This window comes from Octopus bimaculoides, chromosome 2 (assembly GCF_046866305.1).
Source record: "Octopus bimaculoides isolate indiv1 chromosome 2, ASM4686630v1, whole genome shotgun sequence".
Lineage (NCBI taxonomy): Eukaryota > Metazoa > Mollusca > Cephalopoda > Octopoda > Octopodidae > Octopus > Octopus bimaculoides.
Genome location: NC_142929.1, coordinates 193,214,850 through 193,239,040, shown reverse-complemented (window position 1 = coordinate 193,239,040; position 24,191 = coordinate 193,214,850). Strand labels below are relative to the sequence as shown.

The following is a 24,191-nucleotide window of genomic DNA, read 5'->3' as shown; positions in this document are numbered from 1 at the left end:
AAGGCTAGTTCATGTGAAGAGATTTTTCACAATTGTTCAAGCATGCCACATGGGAATATGTAGGCACTCGTCTCCATTTTGGATTCTCATCCAAAATAAGATGAGTATCAACACTTCCATGTGGCATACTTGAACAATTGTGAAGATCTCTTTGTATGAAACCATTGGTTGCTTTGTTAACCCACAGATAAGCAATATTTATCCACCAATGTGGTGTTGAGCACTCATTTTCACTGTTCGATATTAGTACATGTATGTACACACACACACATATATATATATATATATATATACGTGTGTGTGTGTGTATACATGTATATGCATATGTTGTCTGTGTTCGTTTGAAGACAGCGTACATGTCGTTTTAGTCACGAGAAGAGATATTTTACTTAAAAACCAATACACCACAAAAATGACTAAAGGAGGTCCAGATTAATCATTGATCACTTGGGTACAATTGATAATGTGTTCTCTTATCACCATCATCATCATCATCACTGTTATTATGATTGTTCACATGATTGGTACGTCTTTAATCATCATCATCACTATTATCATGATTTCCCTTCTCATTTCAATGATTCACTTTTTAAAAATATTTTTCTATTTTTTTTTTGGTAATCTTTTTCCCCTTTATTTTGTTTCAAAGTTTTGTACAAACCATCATCATCATCATCACTATACCTTCCTCTCATTTCTTTTACTAACGAGTCATTTCCACTCGTTCCACTCTCTCTCCCAATCCTCCTCTGTTACACACCCAATATTTTACACTCTCTCACTCCTTTCTCTCTCTCTCTCTCTCTTTCCCAATCTTTACACTATTATAGTCTAGTCTTAATTTCATCTTAACAATAATAATAATAATAATAATGATAACAATAATTAGTAATAATAATAATAATTGTAATAATAATTAAAATTATTATTATTATTATTATTATTATTATTATTATTATTATTATTATTATTATTACTTGTCTTCAGAAATGAAGACAGTCGATTTCCATTTTTTTTTTAATATATATATTTATATTTTTTCAGTTGTTTCTTTGAACATCCATAAATTTAAGTCTTTGGAGATTGGTGTGGTGGTGGTGTTGGTGATGGCGCTGGTTGTTGTGTTTGCTGCAGAGACAGGGGTGGCGATGCCAATGAAGCTGTGGTGCTGGTAGCCGTGTGAGGGGATGGTGATGACTGTGAATGGGGGGTGGTGACAGAAATGGATGACAACGTAGATGATGTAGACGAAGACGACGATGAGGATGATGACGATGAGGACGACGATGACGTTACTGGCGGTGTACTGCAGCTTTCACTCTCTTCTTTAATGGCTTCCATCTCAGTTTTTAATTCTGTGCAGTCTAAACTGTCAGCTTCCAACTGGAAATAGAAAAGATAAACAAGTACAGACAAAAGAAAAAAGATCCAAAAAAACTTACCAACATTTTTAACTTCAGCATTTCATTAATAATAATAATAATAATAATAATGATAGGGAGACCCAGGAAGGATGAGGTGGTGAAGCATGACCTTCGAACGTTGGCCTCACAGAGGCAATGACTACTGACCGAGACCTTTGGAGGTATGCTGTGACTGAGAAGACTCGGCAAATAAAGTGAGTTCACAGCTGTAACCTACACCAGTGTCGCTTAACCAGCCCAGTCAAAAACGTACCTTTGGATCGTAGGATGACATTCTATGCTTGAGGAGACCAATTGAGTCAAATACATCAACATCAAATCAAACCACAATCAAATGGAAATTGTAGTTGTGGCTGACTGGCTCCCTGTGCCGGCGGCATGTAAAAAGCACCCATTACACTCTCAGGGTGGTCAGCGTTAGGAAGGGCATCCAGCTATAGAAACACTGCCAGATCAGACTGGAGCCTGGTGCAGCCTCCTGACTTCCCAGACCCTAGTCCAACCCATGCCAGCATGGAAAACGGATGTTAACCAATGATGATGATGATGATGAATAATGACTTTGATTATATAATAATAATAATAATAATAATAATAATGCAAAGATAAAGCATTGTACAAGCACTTAAGAATGAATGAAACTGAAAATAGGTGGATAAAGTAAAGAATGCATGGACAATTTCATAGGGAAGTTGAAGATAAAACAGAGAAAAAAGATGGCTGTGGATAACTAAACGTGATTTAAAACCGGAAATGGAGACTCTAATCTAAGAACGAATTACATCAAATACAGAATAAACAACAGAGAAGAAAGTGATAAGTGCAGAATCTGTGGACAAAACGGTGAAACCGTATGGCATATTACCAGCCAATGTACGCCACTAGCCCAGAAGGAACATAAGAGACGCTACGACAATATAGCAAGGATTGTCCATTGGACACTCTGCAACAAGTATGGACTTGACAGAGCGAAAAAGGCATCATCGAAAATAGAAATGCAAAGGTCCTATGAGATTTTATGATTCAGTGCGACCATGAGATAAAGAATAGGAAGCCAGACATAGTCTTAATTAAGAAAGAAAGCAAATAGTGCTGGATCATAGAGATAGCATGCCCAGCTGGCAACAAGGTGTGCGATAAGGAAGAAAGAAAAGTCGATAGATATGACAGGTTAGCTTGGGAAGTTAAGCAGTTGTGGTCACTGAAAAAGATAGTAGTAGTATCAATAATTGCCAGAGCCCTGGGAACAGTGAGTAAAAATCTTGAGAAGTACATGGAACAAATAGGGGCTGCAATAAGAAAACAGCACTGCTTGGAACCGCTCGAATACTCCGGATGGTGCTAGAAAAATAAGGTGTTACCTTAGTTCACTGGTAGTGAACAGCTGACACTGTAGTACATCTCCAGTGATAGAAGCTATGCAAAAGCAATGATAATAAAAATAATCCTTTCTATTATAGGCACAAGGCCTGAAATTTGGTGGGAGGGGGGCCAGTCAGTTAGATTGACCCCAGTATGCAACTGGTACTCAATTTATCGACCCCCGAAAGGATGAAAGGCAAAGTCGACCTCGGCGGAATTTGAACTCAGAACGTAACAGCAGACGAAATACCACAAAAGTCTTTGTATATTGAAAGAAGATGAGAGAGGGGAGGGGGGTGAAATGGAAAAATAAAGAATTAACTCACTTCTTCTTCCTCTTCAGCAGTTCGCATTTTGTTGAGGATTTCCTCTTCCTTTATTTTGGTAACCCACATTTCATGATTCTCTTTCATGTTCTTTGTAAGAATGCAGTTAACTTTCCTGGTTTTTGTTTTCTTGGAAGAAGCCACACCCCCTGATAAGAGAGAGAGAAATGTAAAAACAATATGAAACGTAGTTATAAATCTAGGCTCTTTTTAATAAACCACTTTGAGAAGAGCAGCACATCTGGTCTGGAGGTTGATACCACTGACCTTACAGACTGCAGCCTGGTAGATGTGGACTCTTACATGGCATGTTTCAAGTCACATGACTGGCCTGGAGCTGAACAACTATTACAAAGATTCAATCATTCGACAATAAACTATGCTCGCAAAGACCTGTTGAGGCAAATGGAATTGGTATTGTGGCTGATGACAGTACCACCCGATTGGCACCTGTGCCAGTGGAACGTTAGAAGCATCATTCAAGCGTGATCATTGCTCGGGCCACTGACTGGCTCCTGTGCCAGTGGCACATAAAAGAGCACCATTCAAGCGTGGTCGTTGCCAGTGCTGCTGGCATGTAAAAAGCACCATTTGAGCATGGCTGATGCCAGTACCACCTGACTAGCCCTTGTGCCGGTGGCACATAAAAGCACCCACTACACTTTCGGAGTAGTTGGCGTTAGGAAGGGCATCCAGCTGTAGAAACTCTGCCAGATCAGATTGGAGCCTGGTGTAGCCATCTGGCTCACCAGTCCTCAGTCAAACTGTCCAACCCATGCCAGCATGGAAAGCAGACGTTAAACAATGATGATGTATATGAGAAAGAGAGAAACCCCCTTGATATCTCAGACAGAACTACTTAAACTCGTGTTAAACCATCGGACATCCAAAATTGGTGATGCTAGTAGCATCACCATTTCCCAGGTTGGCAGAGGTAGCCATACACAGATTTCATTTCAATAACACCCATTTCTTCCCCAGTTGCCATTCTAAGGTTGTAACTTAAGCAAACTGGACAGCAGTGAGTCACTTTAAATTTGACTTCTCTGCTAATCTAGTTGGTCAGTCACCATTAATCAGTGTGGCTGTAACACTGTATAAGGACAATGGAATTGGTCAGTTCAGGAAGAAAACAACAACAGAAACATGTGGAAAATTATTTCCAAGAATCAAGATGGTTCTTAAGTGACATGTCTGGTTGTCGTTTAACCCCAGGTCAGCTTTGAGTACACAGCTCCATGATCAAAGCTATCCCAACTGAGGTTACTCGGTATATCGATTTTATTCAAGATATCCTTCCTAGTTTATGAGTATAGGGTATGACTTGAAGAAGATTTCACTGATACTTCTGCTGCCCTGTTGTCCCAGGATCAGGGTTTCCACACTGACACGGCCAGGATTGAACCAGCAGAACCACTTATCTCTATCCATGACAACCACATCTGCCTGTCTGTGATAAGTCAGTATCAGCCAAATGACCTCTAATTAAACACAGTCCAACTATGGCCATTCCATCTTTCATTCAGACATAGTGTATCAAAGACTACATTATCTAATAGGGCCTATCTTGGTTTTTAAAAAAAAATATAAGGTGTCATGAAGGACATTTAATTTCTATTTCTAGCAGATGAAACAACAGTATAGAGACTCCCACATTGTGTCAGCAACAGACTATATTTTCATCCCTCTCAATTCCAAATCCTATGAGTGAAGTGAAACCCTATTCTTTTCAATTCTTCCCAAGTTTTCCCTTGTTTATATTTCCCCTGTTGTAATCCTTTCAACCCCCTCCCCCACCCAGCACATCTCCTGTACCATGTCCAGTCCAATCACTTTGGCCACCTCTCTCTGTCCTTCATATAAATGACAATGAAGAAAGAAGGGAAATGGAAATGAGGGTGTGGGTGTGGAGACAAAGGAACAACCAAAAGATGCGGTGCCTTACCAATATCTTGGTCAGTTTCTTCTTCTGTGTCTTTGCAAATGTCTCCTTTTTCGCTGTCAGACAAATCTAAAACAAAAACAGAAACAAAACAAACCTTTCATTAATTATCTTGTTTATGCCAGGGTTTTGTTTGCAATGAAATTTTTTATGACATTAAAGTAATGTTGTTGATGGGTTTCTATGGCAACAACTCCTCAGAGAGATTTCACAACTACTTGGGTTGTGAAATCACTCATCTGCCTCTTTCAGTGATAGAGGTGTTGTGATGTTCAGGCCTTTTACTAGTATTTGTCATGTTATTTGAAGTAGTAACAGTAATTTCTTTGAGTAAATGACCCAGGAGCATGGAATCTGTATTGAGTACCACAAAATTTCAGACAATATACCATCATCACTTCCCTTTTCCATGTCCAGCATCAGCTGGACAGTCCGACAAGCCACACTGAAGCCTTACATATGCTTTGGCAGAGTTTTTGTGGCTGGATGTTGTTCTTAATGCCAACCACTTCACAAAATGGACTGGATGCTTTTGATGTGGCACCAACATTAGTGAGGTCACCATGCAGCTTGCAAGTCTATGAAACCCAAGGAGGGAGGTAGGGTATGTTAGGAGATGAGGGGTCATAAACACTGACATACCATTTTCTTTTCCATCAGCATAAATACTATCATTTTAGGCTACAGGTATGTATGTGTGTGTGTGTGTGTATATATATATATATATATATATATATGAAGTTGTGATGTTCATGTGTCTTCCAAGAGGACAAACTGCAAGGTTGTCAACCTTCTCTACCAACTTGTTGTTGTGCTAACATCCTTGAATTGATGGTGTCAGTGGAATGGATGGGGTAGGGGTGTGGCAGAGAGGTAGGATAGAGGTTTACTATTGATTGATTTGGAATCAATTCCAGTATATCACTGGTACTGATTCTATTGATCTTTGGATGAACATTAATGGTGATATTTTGCGTATTCCCCCCCCCCCCCAACCCCCACTACTACATCCTCCCCCGCCACGGAGTTTTCTCTTGCAAGTTGTGTGGTGACTTTCTCAATGCTGGTGCTGTGTGAAAGGACTCTGCACACTCTGTAAAGTGGTTGGCATTAGGAAGGGCATCCAACCATAGAAACCATGCCAAAATAGACAGGTGGAGCCTGGTGCAGTTCCCCAACCTTATCAGCTCCCATCAAACCATCCAACCCATGCCAGCATGGAAAACGGACATTAAATGATGGTGATGATGATGATGATGACGAGCAATGCCCTGAATTTTGAGCTGGTGTGCCAACCTTGAGTAGTGTCTAGGAGTGGCCCATTAAATTCAGTAGAGACCCCATCCATCACTGAAACGTCTGAGTCATTTCTTGTCAAAGAAAAGAAAAGAAAAGGGCCAAACTGATTTACCTTCATCTTCCAAATCAGCCCAAATGCCAGGAACCAAACCAGCTGATACCATGGCATTACAAAGGGGAGCTACCAAATGGTTAATGAAAGATTCTTGAAGTTTAGCAAGCTGACCATTCCGTCGATCCATATATGGAGATATTGGCATTCCCAGTCTGGCTTCCTCATCTCCCTAAAATTATACAACATTCAACAATTATTTTCTGGTTTCAAATTCAGAGTATACAATAGTACTAACAACAACAACAACAGATTTATATTTTGGCACAAGGCTATTGACCCCAGTGGTCAACTGGTACTTATTTAGCAAAAGCCTGAAAGGTTAAAAGGCAAATGAAATGCCATTAAACATTTTGTCTGGCATGCAAATGATTCTGCAAGAAGAAGAAGAGGAAGCAGGAGGAGGGCAACAACAACAAGAAGATCACTCAGAGAGCACAAACCTCTGCCAAGGCAACACCAACATCCTCTCAATGATTAGCCGGAGATAATTTTTAGAATGAGATTGTCTGAAATCAACTTGACTGCTCTCACAAACGAGAATACTAAAAATGAACCCAACCGCTCTCAAAAATTAAGTAAAAAAAATCGGAAAAATAATCCAGAATCCTTGTCTGGTACTGGATTGATCCCCAAATCTAATCAGTTTGTGCCAGTCATGAGGACAAACATCCCTGAAAGTTTCATCTGAATCGATCCAGTAGTTCTTGAGATATCTTGTCCACGGACAAACAAACAAACACAACTGAAAACAATACGTCTGCCTTCACTAAGGCAGACGTAATAATGGAGCTTCTGCAGAAGGTTTGCCTCTTAGGGACAGGAAAGATTATCTGAAGGGTTTTGAGTACTTGAAAGATTATTGAAAGCTTGTGGATATTTAAGGTTACTGGTAGTAAGCTGCTACCCACATAAGTTCTGCCACGAATAAGAGTAAACCTGAGGCAAGTTGAATAATAATAATAATGATGGCTTCAAATTTTGGCTCAAGATCAGCATTTTAAACAGGAGAGTAATCAATTACATTGACCCAGGACTTGAATGGTTTTATATTTTATCAGCCCCAAAAGGATGAAAGGCAAAGTTGACCTTGGTGGGGTTGGAACTCAGGATATAAAGAGCTGGTAGACATTTTGTCCAGCCCCCTTCTTCTCCCCACCCCTTCCACATCTATGGTACTCACTTGATCATAGAATTCATCTGATATGCGCCGTGTCCAGTTTATGTGAAGACTTCGTTTCTTGGCTGGTCCGTTAATGTCTGCCAACTTGATCACCATCTGCATCACTAACATTCGGTCTGGTTCACTGTTCCATTCAATTCCAGGAGCATCATCATGGTTCACCTGCAGACACAAGAATTTGGAGAGATTTAGAAAACAGAGGAAGTCAAATTGATAATAGTTGTTTGGGAAGTGCTTGGGTGACAGAAGTATAATGATTAATAAAATTGGTCCAGATGACTAGTTGTTGATCATCATCATCATTTTAATAATAATCATAATAATAATAATCATAAACTCATTGTATGCAGTGCTGCACTTCAACTAATTAGAATTAGTAACCAAAACTGCATGAATGGTGCATAGAATAATGCGCAGGAAGTGAACAGTAAACGAGTTGTTTAAAATAAAAAGAAAAGCAAAAAGCAACATCAGGTGTACTGTTGCAGAATTTCAGAAAGGATGGAAGTTTTGAAGGATGTAGTGTTCCCAACAGCTAACAACTGATGCATGTAGTTTATTCCATGCTTCAAAAGTCTTGGGGTACTGTGATGTTTTTTTATTTTGTAAGCATTGTCCATGGGTGTTTGATGTATGGAATTCAAGAAGGTGCGCAAGGTTACTGTTGTAAAGATGGTGGATAATCTTGTCGGTGTCTAGCAAGTCAGTTGCCAGACGTCTGAGCTTTGTGTCGATGCCCAGGGAAGCAAGGGGTTCAGAGTGTGGTAGATGCCTGACGGCAGGAATCCATCCAATTCCTGCCGTCAGGCATCTACCACTGCACCCCTGCACTGGTGCTTGTGTTATCTACAACCGGTTGCCCTTCATCGCTAACCTTACTTATGACTGCTTGGTGAGTAGAGGTGGATATGGGATGGACTGTGTAGAGAGGGTGCAGGGATTAAAACCAGACATCAGGAGTATGGGATGGGGGTGTGGTGAAAGAGAGAGGGTTGTAATGGTATGGAGATGTGATGTGTATGAAGAATGATGAGGGTTGAGTAAAAAAGTGACTCATTCATGAAGATAGAGAGACCTGCAGAAGAGGAAGGGACAATTGGAGGGAGAGAGAGAAAGAGAGGGGATCACAAGATGTTAAATGGCATAAAGGAGGTGACAAGTGGAGGGGCACTGTGTTGAAACAGATCTGACTTACCCATGTTAGGGAAAGTTGATGTCAAAATCAAATGTAAAGCACAGACGTAGTTGTGTGGTGAAGAAGCTTGCTTCCCAACCATGAGATTCCAGGTTCAATCCCACTGTGCAGCATGCTAGGCATGTGTTTTCCACTATAATCCTGGCCTCGCTAAAGCCTTGTCGTGTGTGTGTGTGCGTACTCTTTGTAACAACAGTAAATGAGTTTCACTGTCATAGAAGCAGTGTTCGTTTTCAGTCTTCTGTGAAACCCATGTCTGGCCATGGGGGAAATATTACCTGACTTGGAAACAGGTGAGGGTTGGTGAAAGCAAGGGCATCCAGTCATACAAAAACCTATATCAACGGATTCTGTCTTCTGCATGCGAACATGGAAACACAGACGTTCATGATATGTGTGTCAACAACAAAAAAAAAAAGTGACGTTTATTTCAACTGATGATCACAAGGAGACAAAAATTAGTCAAAACTATTAATGTTGTATATAAAAGTGATTGGTTCCAAGTGAGGAATTGAAACTGGTTCGCAGGCTTCTTCCCTGCACCAACCATTGTAACATAGAAAAAAAGATTCAAATGAGGTAGGCATATGTGATGTGGTTTCAAGTCTTGCTTGAGGCCAATTCATTTCTCAAACAAATTGGATGAAAGTAAATAACATTGCCTCAATTTCCACTCCTTATAAAACCAATCACCTTGCATGATTGTCGAGAATTCGCGGAAATGGTAGAACAGAGACTCCAAGAACTTACCTTAGCATTAAATAAACTTAGAATTTCAAAATGTCTTTTTAGATCTGTTGCAAGAATAGCTTCAATCACAAGGAATCGGAACCGCTTGAATTCGGCACTGTCCAAGCCACACAGAAAATTGTATTTATGGTCTTCCAAAAGTAACGCCCAAGCTGAAGCAGCATGATAGTTTTCCAAAACAGAGCGATCGTTATACATGACAGCCTGTAACACAGAAATCAAATAGTTTTACCAAACCAGTCAACGAGTAGAGCATGAGTTACCTCCCTTTAGCTATCCCCCCCCGCCAGCCTCAATGTTTTACTAACCGTGTCACCTCATCGATAGATCAATAATCTCTCACAACAATTATCATTATTATTATTATTACAGCTGTTCGATCAATGAACCAACCCAGTCCATGGATGACAGTCGAAGTGGCTGAGTGTTCCACAGACACGTTTACCTTTAATGTAATCGTCAGACAGAACCCAGGCAACTGCAGTCGACCGTCTTTTGACTGGGTCTGTGAGAGACAGCATTTCCCTCTGCACTTGCACTTTCCGAGTGGAACTTAAAGAAGAGGGTGAGGGATTCACTGAAGAGGAAGGAGTCATTCCTTAATCCTTTCCATCTTCATCCACCATGTAACCGCTTTTGCCATAGCCATTGGACAGACAAACACTGCCTACTCCAACCAGTTTCTATCACTGATTGTGTATTGAGCATGTTCTAGGCAGACCTGTTCAATAAACATATTTGTAGAGCAAACTGCCCCTTTTTTTGAATCACACCAACAAGGGTAGGGTTTCATGTTTCAGCTAAACAGTAGCTGTGTGGTAAGATTACTGCTCACCCATGTGGTTCCAGGTTCAGTCCTACTGCATGTCATCTTGGGCAAGTGTCTTCTACTATGACCTTGGGCTGACCAAAATCTTGTGAGTAGACAGAAACTGAAAGAAACTCGTCGTATATATATATATATATATATATATATATATATATATATATATGTGTGTGTGTGTGCATTTGTATCTGTCTCCACCACTTGAGAACTGGTAGTGTGTTTACATCTCCGTAACTTAGTGTTTTGGCAAAAAAAGATCGATAGAATAAGTACCAGAATCAACAAGAAAACAAGAACTGGGTTTGATTAATTGGACTAAAAAATTCTCCAAGGCCTTGCCCCAGCATGACCGCAGTCTAATGACAATAGAAGTAAAAGATCGAAGTAGAAAGTGAAAAGAAAACTGCTCACCTGTGGGGCGTGTGTGGCCACTAAAAATGCATTTGTTCTGCCTGGATGATCATAATCATGCATAGCAGCAGCAGTGTAGAGAGCCATGAGCTCCAGGGCTGGGAAATTAGCCCCCATTATACCGTAGCTATCATCCAGATTGTTCCTTGCTCGATGGGTATACCCGCATTTGTCTGTGGAATCTGATTCTGTCAGAAGGAGGAAAAAAAAATAACGGAAGAAATTATACAACTGCAACAATAACAACAATAAGCAGCAGAGTTTCTGAACAGCGAGATCAAACCCTGGACCTGACGTCTGCAAACCAAGTTCCCCTCTCCCTCCCTCCCTCCCTCTCTTGCTCTCTCATATACAAGCACACATATGGTCATCATCATCATAATGATCTCAAATTTTGGCAGATGGCCAGCAAGTTCAGTGTGTGTGTGTGTGTGTGTGTGTGGCTAGTCGGTTATATCGACCCCAGTATATAACTGGTACTTATTTTATCGACCCCGAAAGGATGACAGGCAAAGCTGATCTTGGTGGAATTTGACAGATGAAATGCTACTATGCACACCTAATGATAATAATAATAATAATGATGATGTGCCAAAGAAAATGCTTAGCAGCATTTCGTCCATCTTTGCCTTCCATCCTTTTGAGGTCAATAAAATAAATACCAGTTATGCACTGGGGTAGTCAATGTAATCAACCAGACCAAAGATTTAAATATGAGAAGGCACCATCTTGTCTCCTTTCTGCATCACTTCTCTCTCTCTCTCTCTCTCTCTCTCTCTCGCTAAGTCTTATATTTAATCTATTTAAGAGACTTACTTGATGGATGTCCCCTCCGATAATTAGTTAGCACGGATTGTCGCTGCTGTCTAAAGAATGTCAAACTACATATTTACTAAATTAATAGGTACCAGCGTGGCTGTGTGGTTAAGAAGCTTCTTTCTCAAGCATGTGGTTTTGGGGTTCAATTCCACTGTGTGGCACTTTGTGCAAGGGTCTCTTACTAAAAACCCCAGGTCATCTAAAGCCTTGTGAGTGGATTTGGATGACAGAAACTGGAAGAAGCTTGTGTTGGCATGGGTGTGATGGTTTGTTTCCAGTCTTCCATAAAGAACGCATCTGGTTTTGGAAAAATATTACCTTGGAAATAGGTGAGGGTTAGTGACAAGCAGGGCATCTGGCCATATTAAATTTGCCTCAAGGAATTGTCTGACCCAATCAAGTAAAGAAAAGTGGACATGAGAACTGCCGCTACTGCCACAGCTGCCACTGTCACCAGCACCACCACTACGTATTCTTTCAATGTGACATGATTAGCTGTAAATATGATAAATATTTAAATAATGGTGGGCTTGTCGTTCCTACCTGATTCACTGGAGGAGCCATGTCGAGTGAAGAAGTCTGCAGAGCACTGTTGAAAGCCTGGGATTCCTTGTGTTGTTAAATAATAAACTCCATGGAGGACGTCAGTCGCATGGACGCGGTTGTGGTCTGCAATAAAGACAGAGATCAATATTTATGATGGTCTAGAATGATTTGAAGAGGATTTGGTTGTTATTTCTAGCCAAGAGGAATGGCTGTATTAATGTCTCCTTGTTGTTGTCTCATCTACAAAATATATTATTATTACTGGATAGTGGTGTTGGTGTGGCTGATGTGGTTGTGAGGTCAAGAACCTCCCCTCCCAACCATGTGGATCCGGGTTCAATCACACAATAGAATAGTAGGGACGTATTTTCTACAACAGTCCAGGGCCAACCAAAGCCTTTGGGAGATGGAAACTGAAAGAAGCCTGTTGTGTGTGTGTGTGTGTGCACGTGTCTGTCTGTCTGATTATCTATCTGTATATTAATGTTTATTTTCATATTTAGTTACAATCCTTTCTACAATAGGCACAAGGCCTGAAAGTTTGGTGAAAGGGGACGAGTCAATTACATCAACCCCAGTGCGTAACTGGTACTTAATTTATCAACACCGAAAGGATGAAGGGCAAAGTTGACTCCGGCAGAATTTGAACTCAGAACGTGAAGACGAAATGCATTTCATCCGGTGCTCTAACGACTCTGCCAGCTCACTGCCGTTTTATGTTCAGTTATAATAAAACCAATTTCACATTAATGGGTTACTCTGTACTTTTGCAGAGTACAAGAACATCATGGACAGTGACATCACCATTGAACATCATCTTTTGCTATGCTGGCAGGGGTTGGATGGTTGGCCAGGAACCGACAAGCCAGGGCAGTGCATCAAGTGCCAATGCCCTTACTAACACCAACTGCTTTACAGAGTGCACTGGGTGCATTCTGTCATGTCACCAAGAACTCACAAGACAAGATGCCCTGGTGTTAGGGAGTGATACAGCATGAAAGGTAGTGGTCTTGCTGAAGAAGTGCCTATATATATATATATGTGTGTGGGCAGGCGTGTGTCCCTCCTCTTCTTTGCAGCATGTGATGGTAAGCAAGCATCACCATATTCATTTCTAGTTTTCTGTTGAAAAACATGTCTGGTCATGGGAAAATATTAGCTTGCTTGAAAGCAAGTGAGGGTTGGTGACAGAAAGAGCTTCCAGCTGTAGGAAACTCTTACGCAATAAATTCCTTGTGATGGATCAAGCATGGAAAAGTGGACATTAAACGATGACAGAAACATCTGCTGACGTCTCGACGTTTCCACACATGCTGCTTTGTTGCCAATTGTTTATCTTGGTGCTTATCTTGTGACATTGTCTTAAGTGAGATTATACCAAGACCAATGCTTAAAGACATGTCACTGGTTTATGTTCTGTGAACAGTTTGTTAGAGAAAAGGAAGAGAAATAGAAGGACCAGTGTGGCCAGGGCTTGTTCATTCTTTCAGAATGTTTGAAACTAATCTTTACATTAAATACCTGAAGACAATTTTCTGGTAAATATAAATATAGGCACATGGGTGGCTGTGTGGTAAGAAGTTGGCTTCCTAACCACTAGGTTCTGGGTTCAGTCCCACTGCATGGCACCTGTAGGGGGTGGGGGTGTGCACAAGTGTCTTCTATTGAAGTCTCGGGCCAATCAAAACCTTGAGAATGAATTTGGTAAATGGAAATGAAAGGAGTTTGCCATGTGTATGTGTGTCTATAACTGAGCAGTTCAGCAAAAGACACTGATACAATAAGTATCTGGGATGAAAAAGAAAATGTCCTGGGTTTGATTTATTTAACTAAAAACAAATTCTTCAAGAAAGACAGTGCTCCAGCATGGCCACAATCTAATGACTGAAACAAATAAAAGATAAAAACCTCGTTAGTGTGAAGTTATTTCAGTGGAAGGGGAGGGGAAGGGTATAATCTGTGATTTAATGAAGTTGTAATTAAAATTTTAAAAACCAAAATAAGAAAATAAAACAGAAAAATGAATATTAACAGATTATCGAGTAAGAAAACTAAGTCATCAGAGGAGTACAAGATTTGTGGTGCAAACTATGTGAAAGGCTCGTGGAGTTTATTACAAATGATCCAAGTCTGCTTTCCAGTGTTTGGTCTCCTGCCTCTGACATTCAGAGATGCTCCATGAAATCTTCAGAGATAGATAGGAAGGGGGGTTATCTCCCTTGCTGGGCATTGTGAACAGCGGGTTTTTCTACAATGTGTGGGGAGGACTCTCTTGAGGTCCCCCATGGTACAGCAGAACTTGGACATTGACACGTGACGTTCATCGTGGTGGTGTTGCTTCAGCTATGGACGATTTCTTCTTGTCGGTCATTACTCTTTGGTGTGAATCTCCTCCTATCAGCTAAGAAGGCATTCCAATACGTTTGCCAGATCTCGACTTGTCTGTGGCTCTGTCCCTGAAAATTTATTTCCCACCACTCAAGAACTCATAGTCAACATTCATTCCACATCAGTCATTCTCTGCTGGGGTTCAGCAAAGATTTTGTTGTTAAAAAAATTGATCTGCAACAAATGGGTAATATTTTTACAATACTCAAAATATTTTAACAATTTTTGTATAGAATTCCTAATAACATTTAATTATAAAACTATAACAGGATCTTTTTTACACATCAAATAGCCATGAGAATCTACCCAAGTAACATAGGAATCAGAGAGGTCAATAAGTCAAAAAAGGGTTGGGAAGCAGAAGATTAAATCCAGCCACATTCAATGGCTCTGTCCATCATCCTGATTCTTTTGATTCCAACCTACTTGAAATCTGTTTCAATGTTACAAACTTTATGATTTATCTTTATGACTTATCTAAATTTGACCCTTTCATCAAAATGCCATGCTAATTTGTTTCATCAAACACCATGTTTAATAAAGGGTTTGAAATTTAGATACAAGGCCAGTAAGGAAATTACTATTTTTAAATCTCACGAGAGATATTCAGCAACAGTACTTTTGGAGTAAAGATTGTTTGCCAACATAACATGGCAGTCCCGGTTTAGGACGAATGTTGCTGTAATTTAGCCCCAGGAGACATCGTTTCCAGCTGGCTATACGACACAATCTGTGTCCTTATACTTTAGAACAAGGGAATCTAGCACCCCAACTCAGCTCAAAACAATATCTGTGTATCGCGATTTCTGGGTTATTTCCTTTCATCAGCACAGAATAATTGTTTGGTTAGAGGTGGTGCTGCCAAATTCCCATTCGAAATACAGAGTTTTCAAAGTGACAACTAGATTCCCTTGTTCGAAAATATAAGGACACAGATCGTGTCGTATAACCAGCTGGAGATGATGTCTCCTGGAACTAAATTACAGCAACATTCATCCTAAACCAGGACTGCCATGTTATGTTGGCAAACAATCTTTACTACAAGGCCAGTAGTTTCAGAGAAGGGGGTTGAGTCAATTCCATTGACCCCCTCAAGGCTCAATTGAGTCTTATTTTATCAACTTTGAAAAATGGAAGGCAAAGTCATTCTCGGAATTTGAACTCAGAATGTAAAGACAGATGAAACGTTGCTGAACCTTTTGCCAGGCAGGTTAACGATTCTGCCTTAAAAACGGTTTCAAATTTTTGGGGGGAGAGGGGTTGAGCTGATTACATCGACCCAGTGTATAACTGGTACTTATTTTATTGACCCCGAAAAGATGAAATGCAAAGTCTACCTCAGCAGAATTTGAACTCAGAACGTAATGGTGGATAAAATACCACCAAGTATTTTGCCTGGTGTGCAAATGGCTCTGCTTGCTTGTTGCCACAACATCATGTTTAATAATGGCAAAGTTATTTTGATAAATTCTTCATTTTCTCCAAAAGTAATTGAAAGAAAAAGGCAAAAGTATTTGATAACAAATGTGTTGAGAAAGACTTAGGCAGTTGTTTCAATTCCACCACCAACATACCAACAATATCTCTCAGATGGGGGCAGTGGTATGCAATAGGGGTGGAGTATGATGTAGCTATGTCTTCCAAGGTTGTGAGTTCAAATCCTTTTGGTTTCAGTTTCTCTTTCAGTCGTCCTTCATATTTATGCAACCACAATCTTTCAAATCGATGTCCTTCCCAACAATTTCTGTCCTCACAAAACCCAGATCCTGTTTAATTTGATTGTTTGGTCAAAGCTGACCACATTGCAGTGCATCTTCCCTGGATATTCAAAGGTCAGCAGAAATATTTAGTTCTCGTTTAATAAAGTAATGATGCAATTAAAACACAAAACAAACAAAACTTACATGGTTTATTTCGGTATCCCAGTTCTAAAGCATGGAAGTAGCAGATAAACTCTTTTAGAGGGATGCGGAATGTTTCAAAAAGACCCACTTCCATAAAAAGTTTGTAAGTCACCTAAAAATGAGAAAAAACCCCCCAAAACAGGTTAGATGTAGTACACTAATAGAAATATACACACACCCACTCTCTGTTTCTGTATATATGTCTCTGTGTGTGTCCATGTATATATGTCTATGTGTGTGTATGTATGAATCATTTCATTTAAATCTGTATTATAATGAGCTTCAGAGATACAAAGAATATGCTTAACACTCTGGATACTATAATGCTAAATCACGAGGAACGGTCACTCCCTTCTCTCTTACAAAGAGAGTTAAGAGGAGGGAAAATGACTTGGTTTAATCCTCCCTGCAACCAAGACATTAACATAACCAGCAACATTTTATCCCTTACTAGGTACCACTTCTCAAAAACATATAAATAATACATGTTTGATGTGCATAACATTAAGGTGAGTTACTCTTGACTAGACAGCTTCACTTCTAACATCCAGGCTACAACAAAAATCAACATACATCTATGCAGACTTTCCTGTAAACATGAACCTGCAACAGCCAATCATAAGTCACTTGTTCACTGAGAGATTCTGTCTTTGTATGGCTTGAATGATCAAAAATGTAAAACTCAGAGTATCAAGTCAAGAAGATTCCCCTTCTATGAATTCTCTTTGATGTTGGCACAATTTTGAAAGGTGGTGGTTTGTAAACATGACCAGCACCAGTACTGATACTCAGAGGAACAGAAGGCAAACTTGACTTCGATGGAATTTGAACTCAGAAAGTAAAAAGTGAAAAGAAATACTGGAATACAAGCAATGTTGTTCACTTCTAGTCTTCTGTGTAAAACAAGTCTGGCTGTGGGAAATATTGGTGTCACGTTTTGGCCCAAGGTCAGTAAATTTAGGGGAAGGGGTAAGTTGATTACATTGCCCCCAGTGTTCAACTGGTACTTATTTTTATCAACATTGAAAGGATGAAAAGGAAATCAATTCTGGCAGGATTTGAACTCAGAATGTAAAGACGGACAAAATGCCACTCAGTACTTTGTCTGGTGTGCTAATGATTCTGCCAGCTCACTGCCTGAGGGAAATACTCCCTTGCTTAGAAACAGGCGAGGGTTGGTGACAGGAAGGGTATCCAGCTGGAGAAAACATACCTCAACAAATTCTGTTTAAACCATGCAAACAGGGAAGAGTGGACATTAAATGGTGATGAGACAATTGATGTTTCTTGTACTAACCTGACTGAGAATAAATTTTCCAGACCGTGCAGCAAGATCAAAGATTTCATAATCCCATTCATTTAACTTGTCTATACTAAGTTCTTGACAATTATCTACATCTTCGACGCTATATGGAATTTCTGATATATCTGGGGGCTTCTTTAGAATGAAATCTAGACGTGATTCTGTGGATTCAGTTTCTTTCTTTTCTTCGTCTCTTTCGTTTTCTTCAGCCTTCTTTGAATGTTCTGTCTAAAATCATAGAATTAGAGAAGAAAAAAGTTACATTTTGAAACGTTTTCCTCTTTAAAATGTGAAAAAAAAAAAAAAAAAAAAAAAAAAAAGATTGGTGCCAAAAATTAGGAAGCAAAGAGTGAAAAGAAATGAAAAGATAGATTAAGACTAAAATTCTTGGCAGAGAAGTGGTGAATTTCAGGTTCCGGAAGAGAGAAGAACTACAATATGTTGGGTCAGTATGGATTGTTTGTTGTGGAGTGGTCTCCGATTAAAGTCTCTAATCTAATTGAATGATTAGAGTTAATGGCTGCTAATTAACAATACTTTTACTAATTATACACTGACTGATATCTGGCATCCTGCTTTGAGTCCCTAATGCTTTGATGGCATTTTAGAGGCACCATCAGGACATACAGCAGATCTTGGGTCAGTTTTAGACCTGGCTGAGCCCAGCTGTCTCCAGGTTGGACCAAATCCGATTTCTTTGAGAGAGATGAAAAAGTGGGAGAAAGAGAACAATGCCACCCCCACCACCACCACAACCACACCTCTATATTGAGTACCCCAAAAAGGATCAAAAGTAAAGTTACTCTCAATGGGATTTGAACTCAGGGCTTACAGGCTGGAAGGATTACTGCTGTTCTAATGACTCTTCCAGTTGACTCTGTTACGGTAATTGTGTTATGGCTGTTTTGATTCACTGAGAGTCCAGTATGTTACCTCAGGGACCTGGTTGGGCAATGTTAATTGTAGCAAACAGTCAGTTGGTCAATAATGACCCTGGTCAACTGTCTTAGATGACAAATGGCAACGTTTTGGCAGCCAATTCTGCAGAAATACAGAAACATTCTTGAAACAATGAAGCGTTTTGGTTGCGTTGCTTCCGTAAAAACTATTTTACTCTCTTAAATGGTGGTCATTGAATTTGCTAGAAATAACAGCTAAAATACTCTCACAAATCACACTATACTGTCTTTTTTAAATCAGAAAGGACATATAAGGTTAGTCTGAATGACTGGAAGGTCATTGATCTGAAATTATATATATTATCATCATCATATATATATATATATATATATATATATATATATGAAATGTATTGCTTTCTAGAAGACCCAAAGAGTGTCAGGTAATGGTAAGTAGTATTTCCTCTATTTAACATTCTCACACTGTCTCTGATGAAGGGATATCCATAATATCCCAGAAACCGCTGCAAGACTATTTCATTATAAATATCCTGAAATTCATTACAGCCTTGACTTTGTTATCTCATTCTGTATAATATATATACATACATATATATATATATATGTATATATGAAGAAATAATGTTGAACAAAAAATATTCGTTAGAGAATTAAAACATAATTGAAAGAAATTATTGTTAAGGTAGCATGCAGTGGTCCCTTTTTTTCTGAGAGAATATTTTACAAGGGTATCTCGCCTATGTTTTCCTATCCTCCTTGATTGCGACATTCTCCAGTAATCTTCAGATAATAAATTCCAACATAATTACAAATTACTGTGGTTGACCTCAAAACCATTTTTAGTAACAATGTTATTAACCATAGCGGCTCAAACAAACTGCTAGAAACAGCAGCCAAATTACCCTCAAATTCCTACCTAGTGCTTTTTTTTGTTTTTTTAAAAGACTCTACATAGTGGATAGTGTACTTGCTGATAAACCCCTCTCCCCACATGAGATGCTCGTGACCCTGGAATGTCTTTGAGCTTAAGTTCATTCGATCAAAGTTAAACAACTGTCACCTTTCGTCTGTCCAAGGTGAGGAACCTCTTTGTAGGAACAGCACAAACTGCTTAGGACCAATTTCTCATCAATTCCTACTCAAACAATAATTCTTAATATGCAACTATTAATTAGCAAAAACTAAGTTAATTAGGGTGAATAAGTTTTTTTCTAATGAATATTTCCCAATTAAACATTTTCAGAATTAGTTAATTAGTTTCATTGAAACTGCTAAATGGAAGTCTCTTTCTGGTTGGGCAAATTCATAATTTCTTCCGGTGTGACATAATTATAAGGAGTGAAGGTCATGGATGGGTTGAATCAATCACAGAATATGAGTGTGGGTGTTTTTTTATATAGGGTGTGAGACATTGGCTTGGACAGGGAAAAGATACGTTGTTTAATTAATGTTGTTAACGAGCAATAATATTTGGCTAATTTTAGGATAAATAAATACCACAAGGTATTTAATCCCACATTCAAAAGAACTGATTTAGAGAGAGAGAGAGAGAAAGAGTGTGTGAGATGGGGGAGGGGTGTAAAGTCGATTATATCGACCCCAGTGCTTGACTGGTACTTTATTTTACTGACCTCAGAAGGATGCAAGGCAAAGGTTGACCTTGGTAAGGTTTGAACTGAGGACATAAAGAACTGGAATTAAATACTGCAAAGTGTTTTGTTCACTGCTCTAACGATTCTGCCAATCCACTTTTGATTAATATTTGTAATGAGAAGTTATTTTTCTAATTTCACTTATTTTTAAACCTCAGTTTTGTACTTTGGTTACAAAAGAATCCCACTTTGCACTACTTGTTTTTTCCAAAAAATTCACACTCACCATGTGTTTGTGTGTATATGTATATATATGTGTGTGTATATATGTGTGTGTATATATGTGTGTGTGTGTGTGTGTGTGTGTGCGAATATTCTTTTATTTGTTTCAGTCATTTGACTGTGGCCATGCTGGAGCACTGCCATTAGTCAAGCAAATCGACCCCAGGACTTATTCTTTGTAAGCCTAGTACTTATTCTATCAGTCTCTTTTGCCAAACTGCTACGTTACGGGTACATAAACACACCAGCATCGGTTGTCAAGCAATGTTGGGAGGACAAACACAGACACACAAACATATACACACACACACACACACATTATATATATATATATAGATAAAGCAATTAAGAGTATGAAGACTGGAAAGCCCCCGGCCCATCAGGAATCACTGCAGAGATGCTCAAAATATCTGGCAGTGTTGGCTACAGCCTAGTCACCCGTATTACGAACCAGGTGATACACGAAGGAGTCATACCCAATGACTGGTGTAGCAGCACCATAGTAAACTGCTACAAAGGTAAAAGTGACGCTTTAGACACTAATAATTACAGAGGCATCAAGCTGTTAGATCAGGTTATGAAAGTTACGGAGAGGGTCATAGCCCAACTAATTAGGGAGCAAATCAATTTAGATGAGATGCAGTTTGGGTTCGTGCCAGGTAAAAGCACCACTGATGCCATATTTCTAGTGAGACAGCTGCAGGAGAAATATCTAGCCAAGGATAAACCTCTGTATGTGGCCTTCGTTGACATGGAGAAAGCCTTTGACAGGGTCCCCCGATCCCTTATCTGGTGGTCAATGAGGAAACTTGGGATAGAAGAATGGTTAGTGAGAGCTGTGCGAGCCATGTACAGAGATGCTGCCAGTAAGGTGAGGGTTGGAAATGAGTACAGTAATGAATTCCGGGTAGAGGTAGGGGTCCACCAAGGTTCCGTCCTCAGCCCCCTCCTATTTATCATAGTCCTCCAGGCGATCACAGAGGAATTCAAGACAGGTTGCCCCTGGGAGCTCCTCTATGCTGATGACCTTGCCCTAATTGCGGAGTCACTATCAGAACTAGAGGAGAAGTTTCAGGTGTGGAAGCAAGGACTAGAATCGAAGGGCCTTAGAGTCAACCTAGCAAAAACCAAAATCCTAATAAGTAGGAAGGTAGATAAAACACAAACCCCTTCAGGTAGATGGCTCTGCTCAGTATGCAGAAAAGGAGTAGGTAGTAACTCTATAAGATGTACCCGGTGCAAGCTATGGACACATAAGAGGTGCAGCAATATCAAAGGCAGATTAACTACGAAGTTAGTTTTTGTATGTGGCAGATGTTCAGGTGCAATAAACACTGTAAACAAACAGGAAACAACTTCTATCTCATTCCAGGGAGAAAAACTAGAGGTAGTGGGGGTGGGTGCGCTGAAAGTGTAGCTGCTAGAATAAGAATAGCCTGGGCAAAGTTTAGAGAGCTCTTACTTCTGCTGGCGACAAAGGGACTCTCACTCAGAGTAAAAGGCAGACTGTATGACGCATGTGTACGAACAGCCATGCTACATGGCAGTGAAACATGGGCTGTGACTGCTGAGGACATTCGTAAGCTCGCAAGGAATGAAGCCAGTATGCTCCACTGGATGTGTAATGTCAATGTGCATACCTGTCAGAGTGTAAGTATCTTGAGAGAAAAGATGAACATAAGAAGCATCAGTTGTGGTGTGCAAGAGAGACGATTGCACTGGTTTGGACATGTGGTGAGAATGAATGAGGATAGCTGCGTGAAAAAGTGCCACACCCTAACAGTTGAGGGAACCCGTGGAAGAGGTAGGCCCAGGAAGACCTGGGCTGAGGTGGTGAGGCAAGACCTACGAACATTGGGCCTCACCGAGGCGATGACTACTGACTGAGACCTTTGGAAATGTGCTGTGCGTGAGAAGACCCGGCAAGCCAAGTGAGATCGTTGCCAGTGCCCCTGGACTGGCTCTTGTGCGGGTGGCACATAAGATGTACCATCTTGAGCGTGACCGTTGCCAGTGCCCCTGGACTGGCTCTTGTGCGGGTGGCACATAAAAGACACCATTTCGAGCGTGGCCGTTTTCGTGTGGGTGACACGTAAAAGCACCCACTACACTCTCTGAGTGGTTGGCGTTAGGAAGGGCATCCAGCTGTAGAAACTCTGCCAAATTAGATTGGAGCCTGGTGTTGCCATCCGGTTTCACCAGTCCTCAGTCAAATCGTCCAACCCATGCTAGCATGGAAAGCGGATGTTAAACGATGATGATGATGATGATATATATATATATATATATATGATGGGCTTCTTTCAGCTTCCATCTACCAAATCCACTCAAGGCTTTAATTAATAACAGAACGACACTCCCTCAGACAGTGTAATTAAAAGTAAGTTGTAAACATGAATGCTGTTATAATAAATATTAACAGATGCGCATTAGTGTTGCAATGAGGTGCTGCAACAATGCTGGGTTCTTCAAATCATGCCAAACAACAGAGAATTCGATGGCATTTTTATTGATCTTGCAGACATGCCTGAGTACCATCCATAACTTGTGGCAACCAGTTGCTGAGATGCTTTTATGACAACACAACTAACAGCCAGGCATTCCTTAATTCATAAATTGTTACAATGCCTATGTAACAATTGATAGAGTCCATGAAGGAAGCTCCAAAACAGATCTTTGATCCTCTAGACGGACAGATAAACTTAATAATCAAGAAGTTGTGTGTGTGTATATACCATGTTCTCCGTTTTTTTTTTTTGTTTTCTTTTGTCTTTGTTGCTATACACATTCGCTAGCTTTCTTACAAAGGGGTCTAATACTCCTAGCTTCGACTTTTTTGGGGGACAACCAGATCGAACCATCTCAAGTGTAACTGCCCGAAATGGTCGTGACCTCTAGAACTTGCCTGAGGAAAGAAAGCCACGAATGACCCATCCTTTTTTTTTTTGCCTGTCCTTCTAATTGTTGTTTCTCTTGTCTGCCTTTGTATCGTCAATCTGTCTGAATGTTTTAATGTCCTCCATTGCGTTTTTGTTTCATTTATATATATATATATATATATATATATATATATATATATATATATATATATATACATACACACATACACACACACAAGGGGGTGCTGAAAAGTTCCTGGCTTTAAAAGGATTCCTACAATAAGTGTGTGAATCAGATCCTCCACCCAAAGCCAGGAACTATTGAGCACCACCCCTAGTATGATGAGTTAGACATATAAGTTCATATTTCCTAATGATTTCCCAACATTCATTTATTTACACCTGTCATACACAATGCCAAGACAAGAACTTATGCACACACATATGTATATATACATACATACATAAATATATACGATGGGCTTCTTTCAGTTTCTGTCTACTAAATCCACTGACAAGGCTTTGGTTGGCCCAGGGCTTTAGTAGAAGACATTTTGCCCAAGGTACCATATAGTGAGACTGAACCTTAAACCGTGTGGTTGTGAAGCAAACTTCTTACCACACAGCCAAACCTGCACCTTATAATGTTTTTTGGGGGTTGGGCAAGTGAAAATATCCAAATCTACAATTTGAGAAATGATTTTAACAAATTTACTATTTTTCAGTTC

The 24,191-nt window shown here is 39.8% G+C and overlaps 1 protein-coding gene across 5 annotated transcripts in view; it reads right to left on the bottom strand.

Annotated features, from left to right (window-relative positions):
• Positions 1-598: 598 nt before the first annotated feature.
• Positions 599-24,191, bottom strand: part of LOC106871093 (cGMP-inhibited 3',5'-cyclic phosphodiesterase 3A) — a 278,668-nt gene continuing 255,075 nt past the window's right edge. For 4 of the 5 annotated variants that reach the window (XM_014917386.3, XM_052965808.2, XM_014917388.3 and 1 more), the window contains 10 exons: positions 17,785-18,018; positions 16,488-16,599; positions 12,193-12,318; positions 10,831-11,018; positions 9,594-9,797; positions 7,649-7,810; positions 6,466-6,637; positions 5,058-5,123; positions 3,113-3,261; positions 599-1,383 (listed from right to left, as the gene is read on the bottom strand). In XM_014917386.3, the coding sequence (XP_014772872.1) occupies positions 1,069-1,383; positions 3,113-3,261; positions 5,058-5,123; positions 6,466-6,637; positions 7,649-7,810; positions 9,594-9,797; positions 10,831-11,018; positions 12,193-12,318; positions 16,488-16,599; positions 17,785-18,018 (1,728 nt within the window). In that variant the 3' untranslated portion in view covers positions 599-1,068. The remainder of the gene's footprint in view (positions 1,384-3,112; positions 3,262-5,057; positions 5,124-6,465; positions 6,638-7,648; positions 7,811-9,593; positions 9,798-10,830; positions 11,019-12,192; positions 12,319-16,487; positions 16,600-17,784; positions 18,019-24,191) is intronic. The other variant, XM_052965806.2, reaches the window with a different exon arrangement.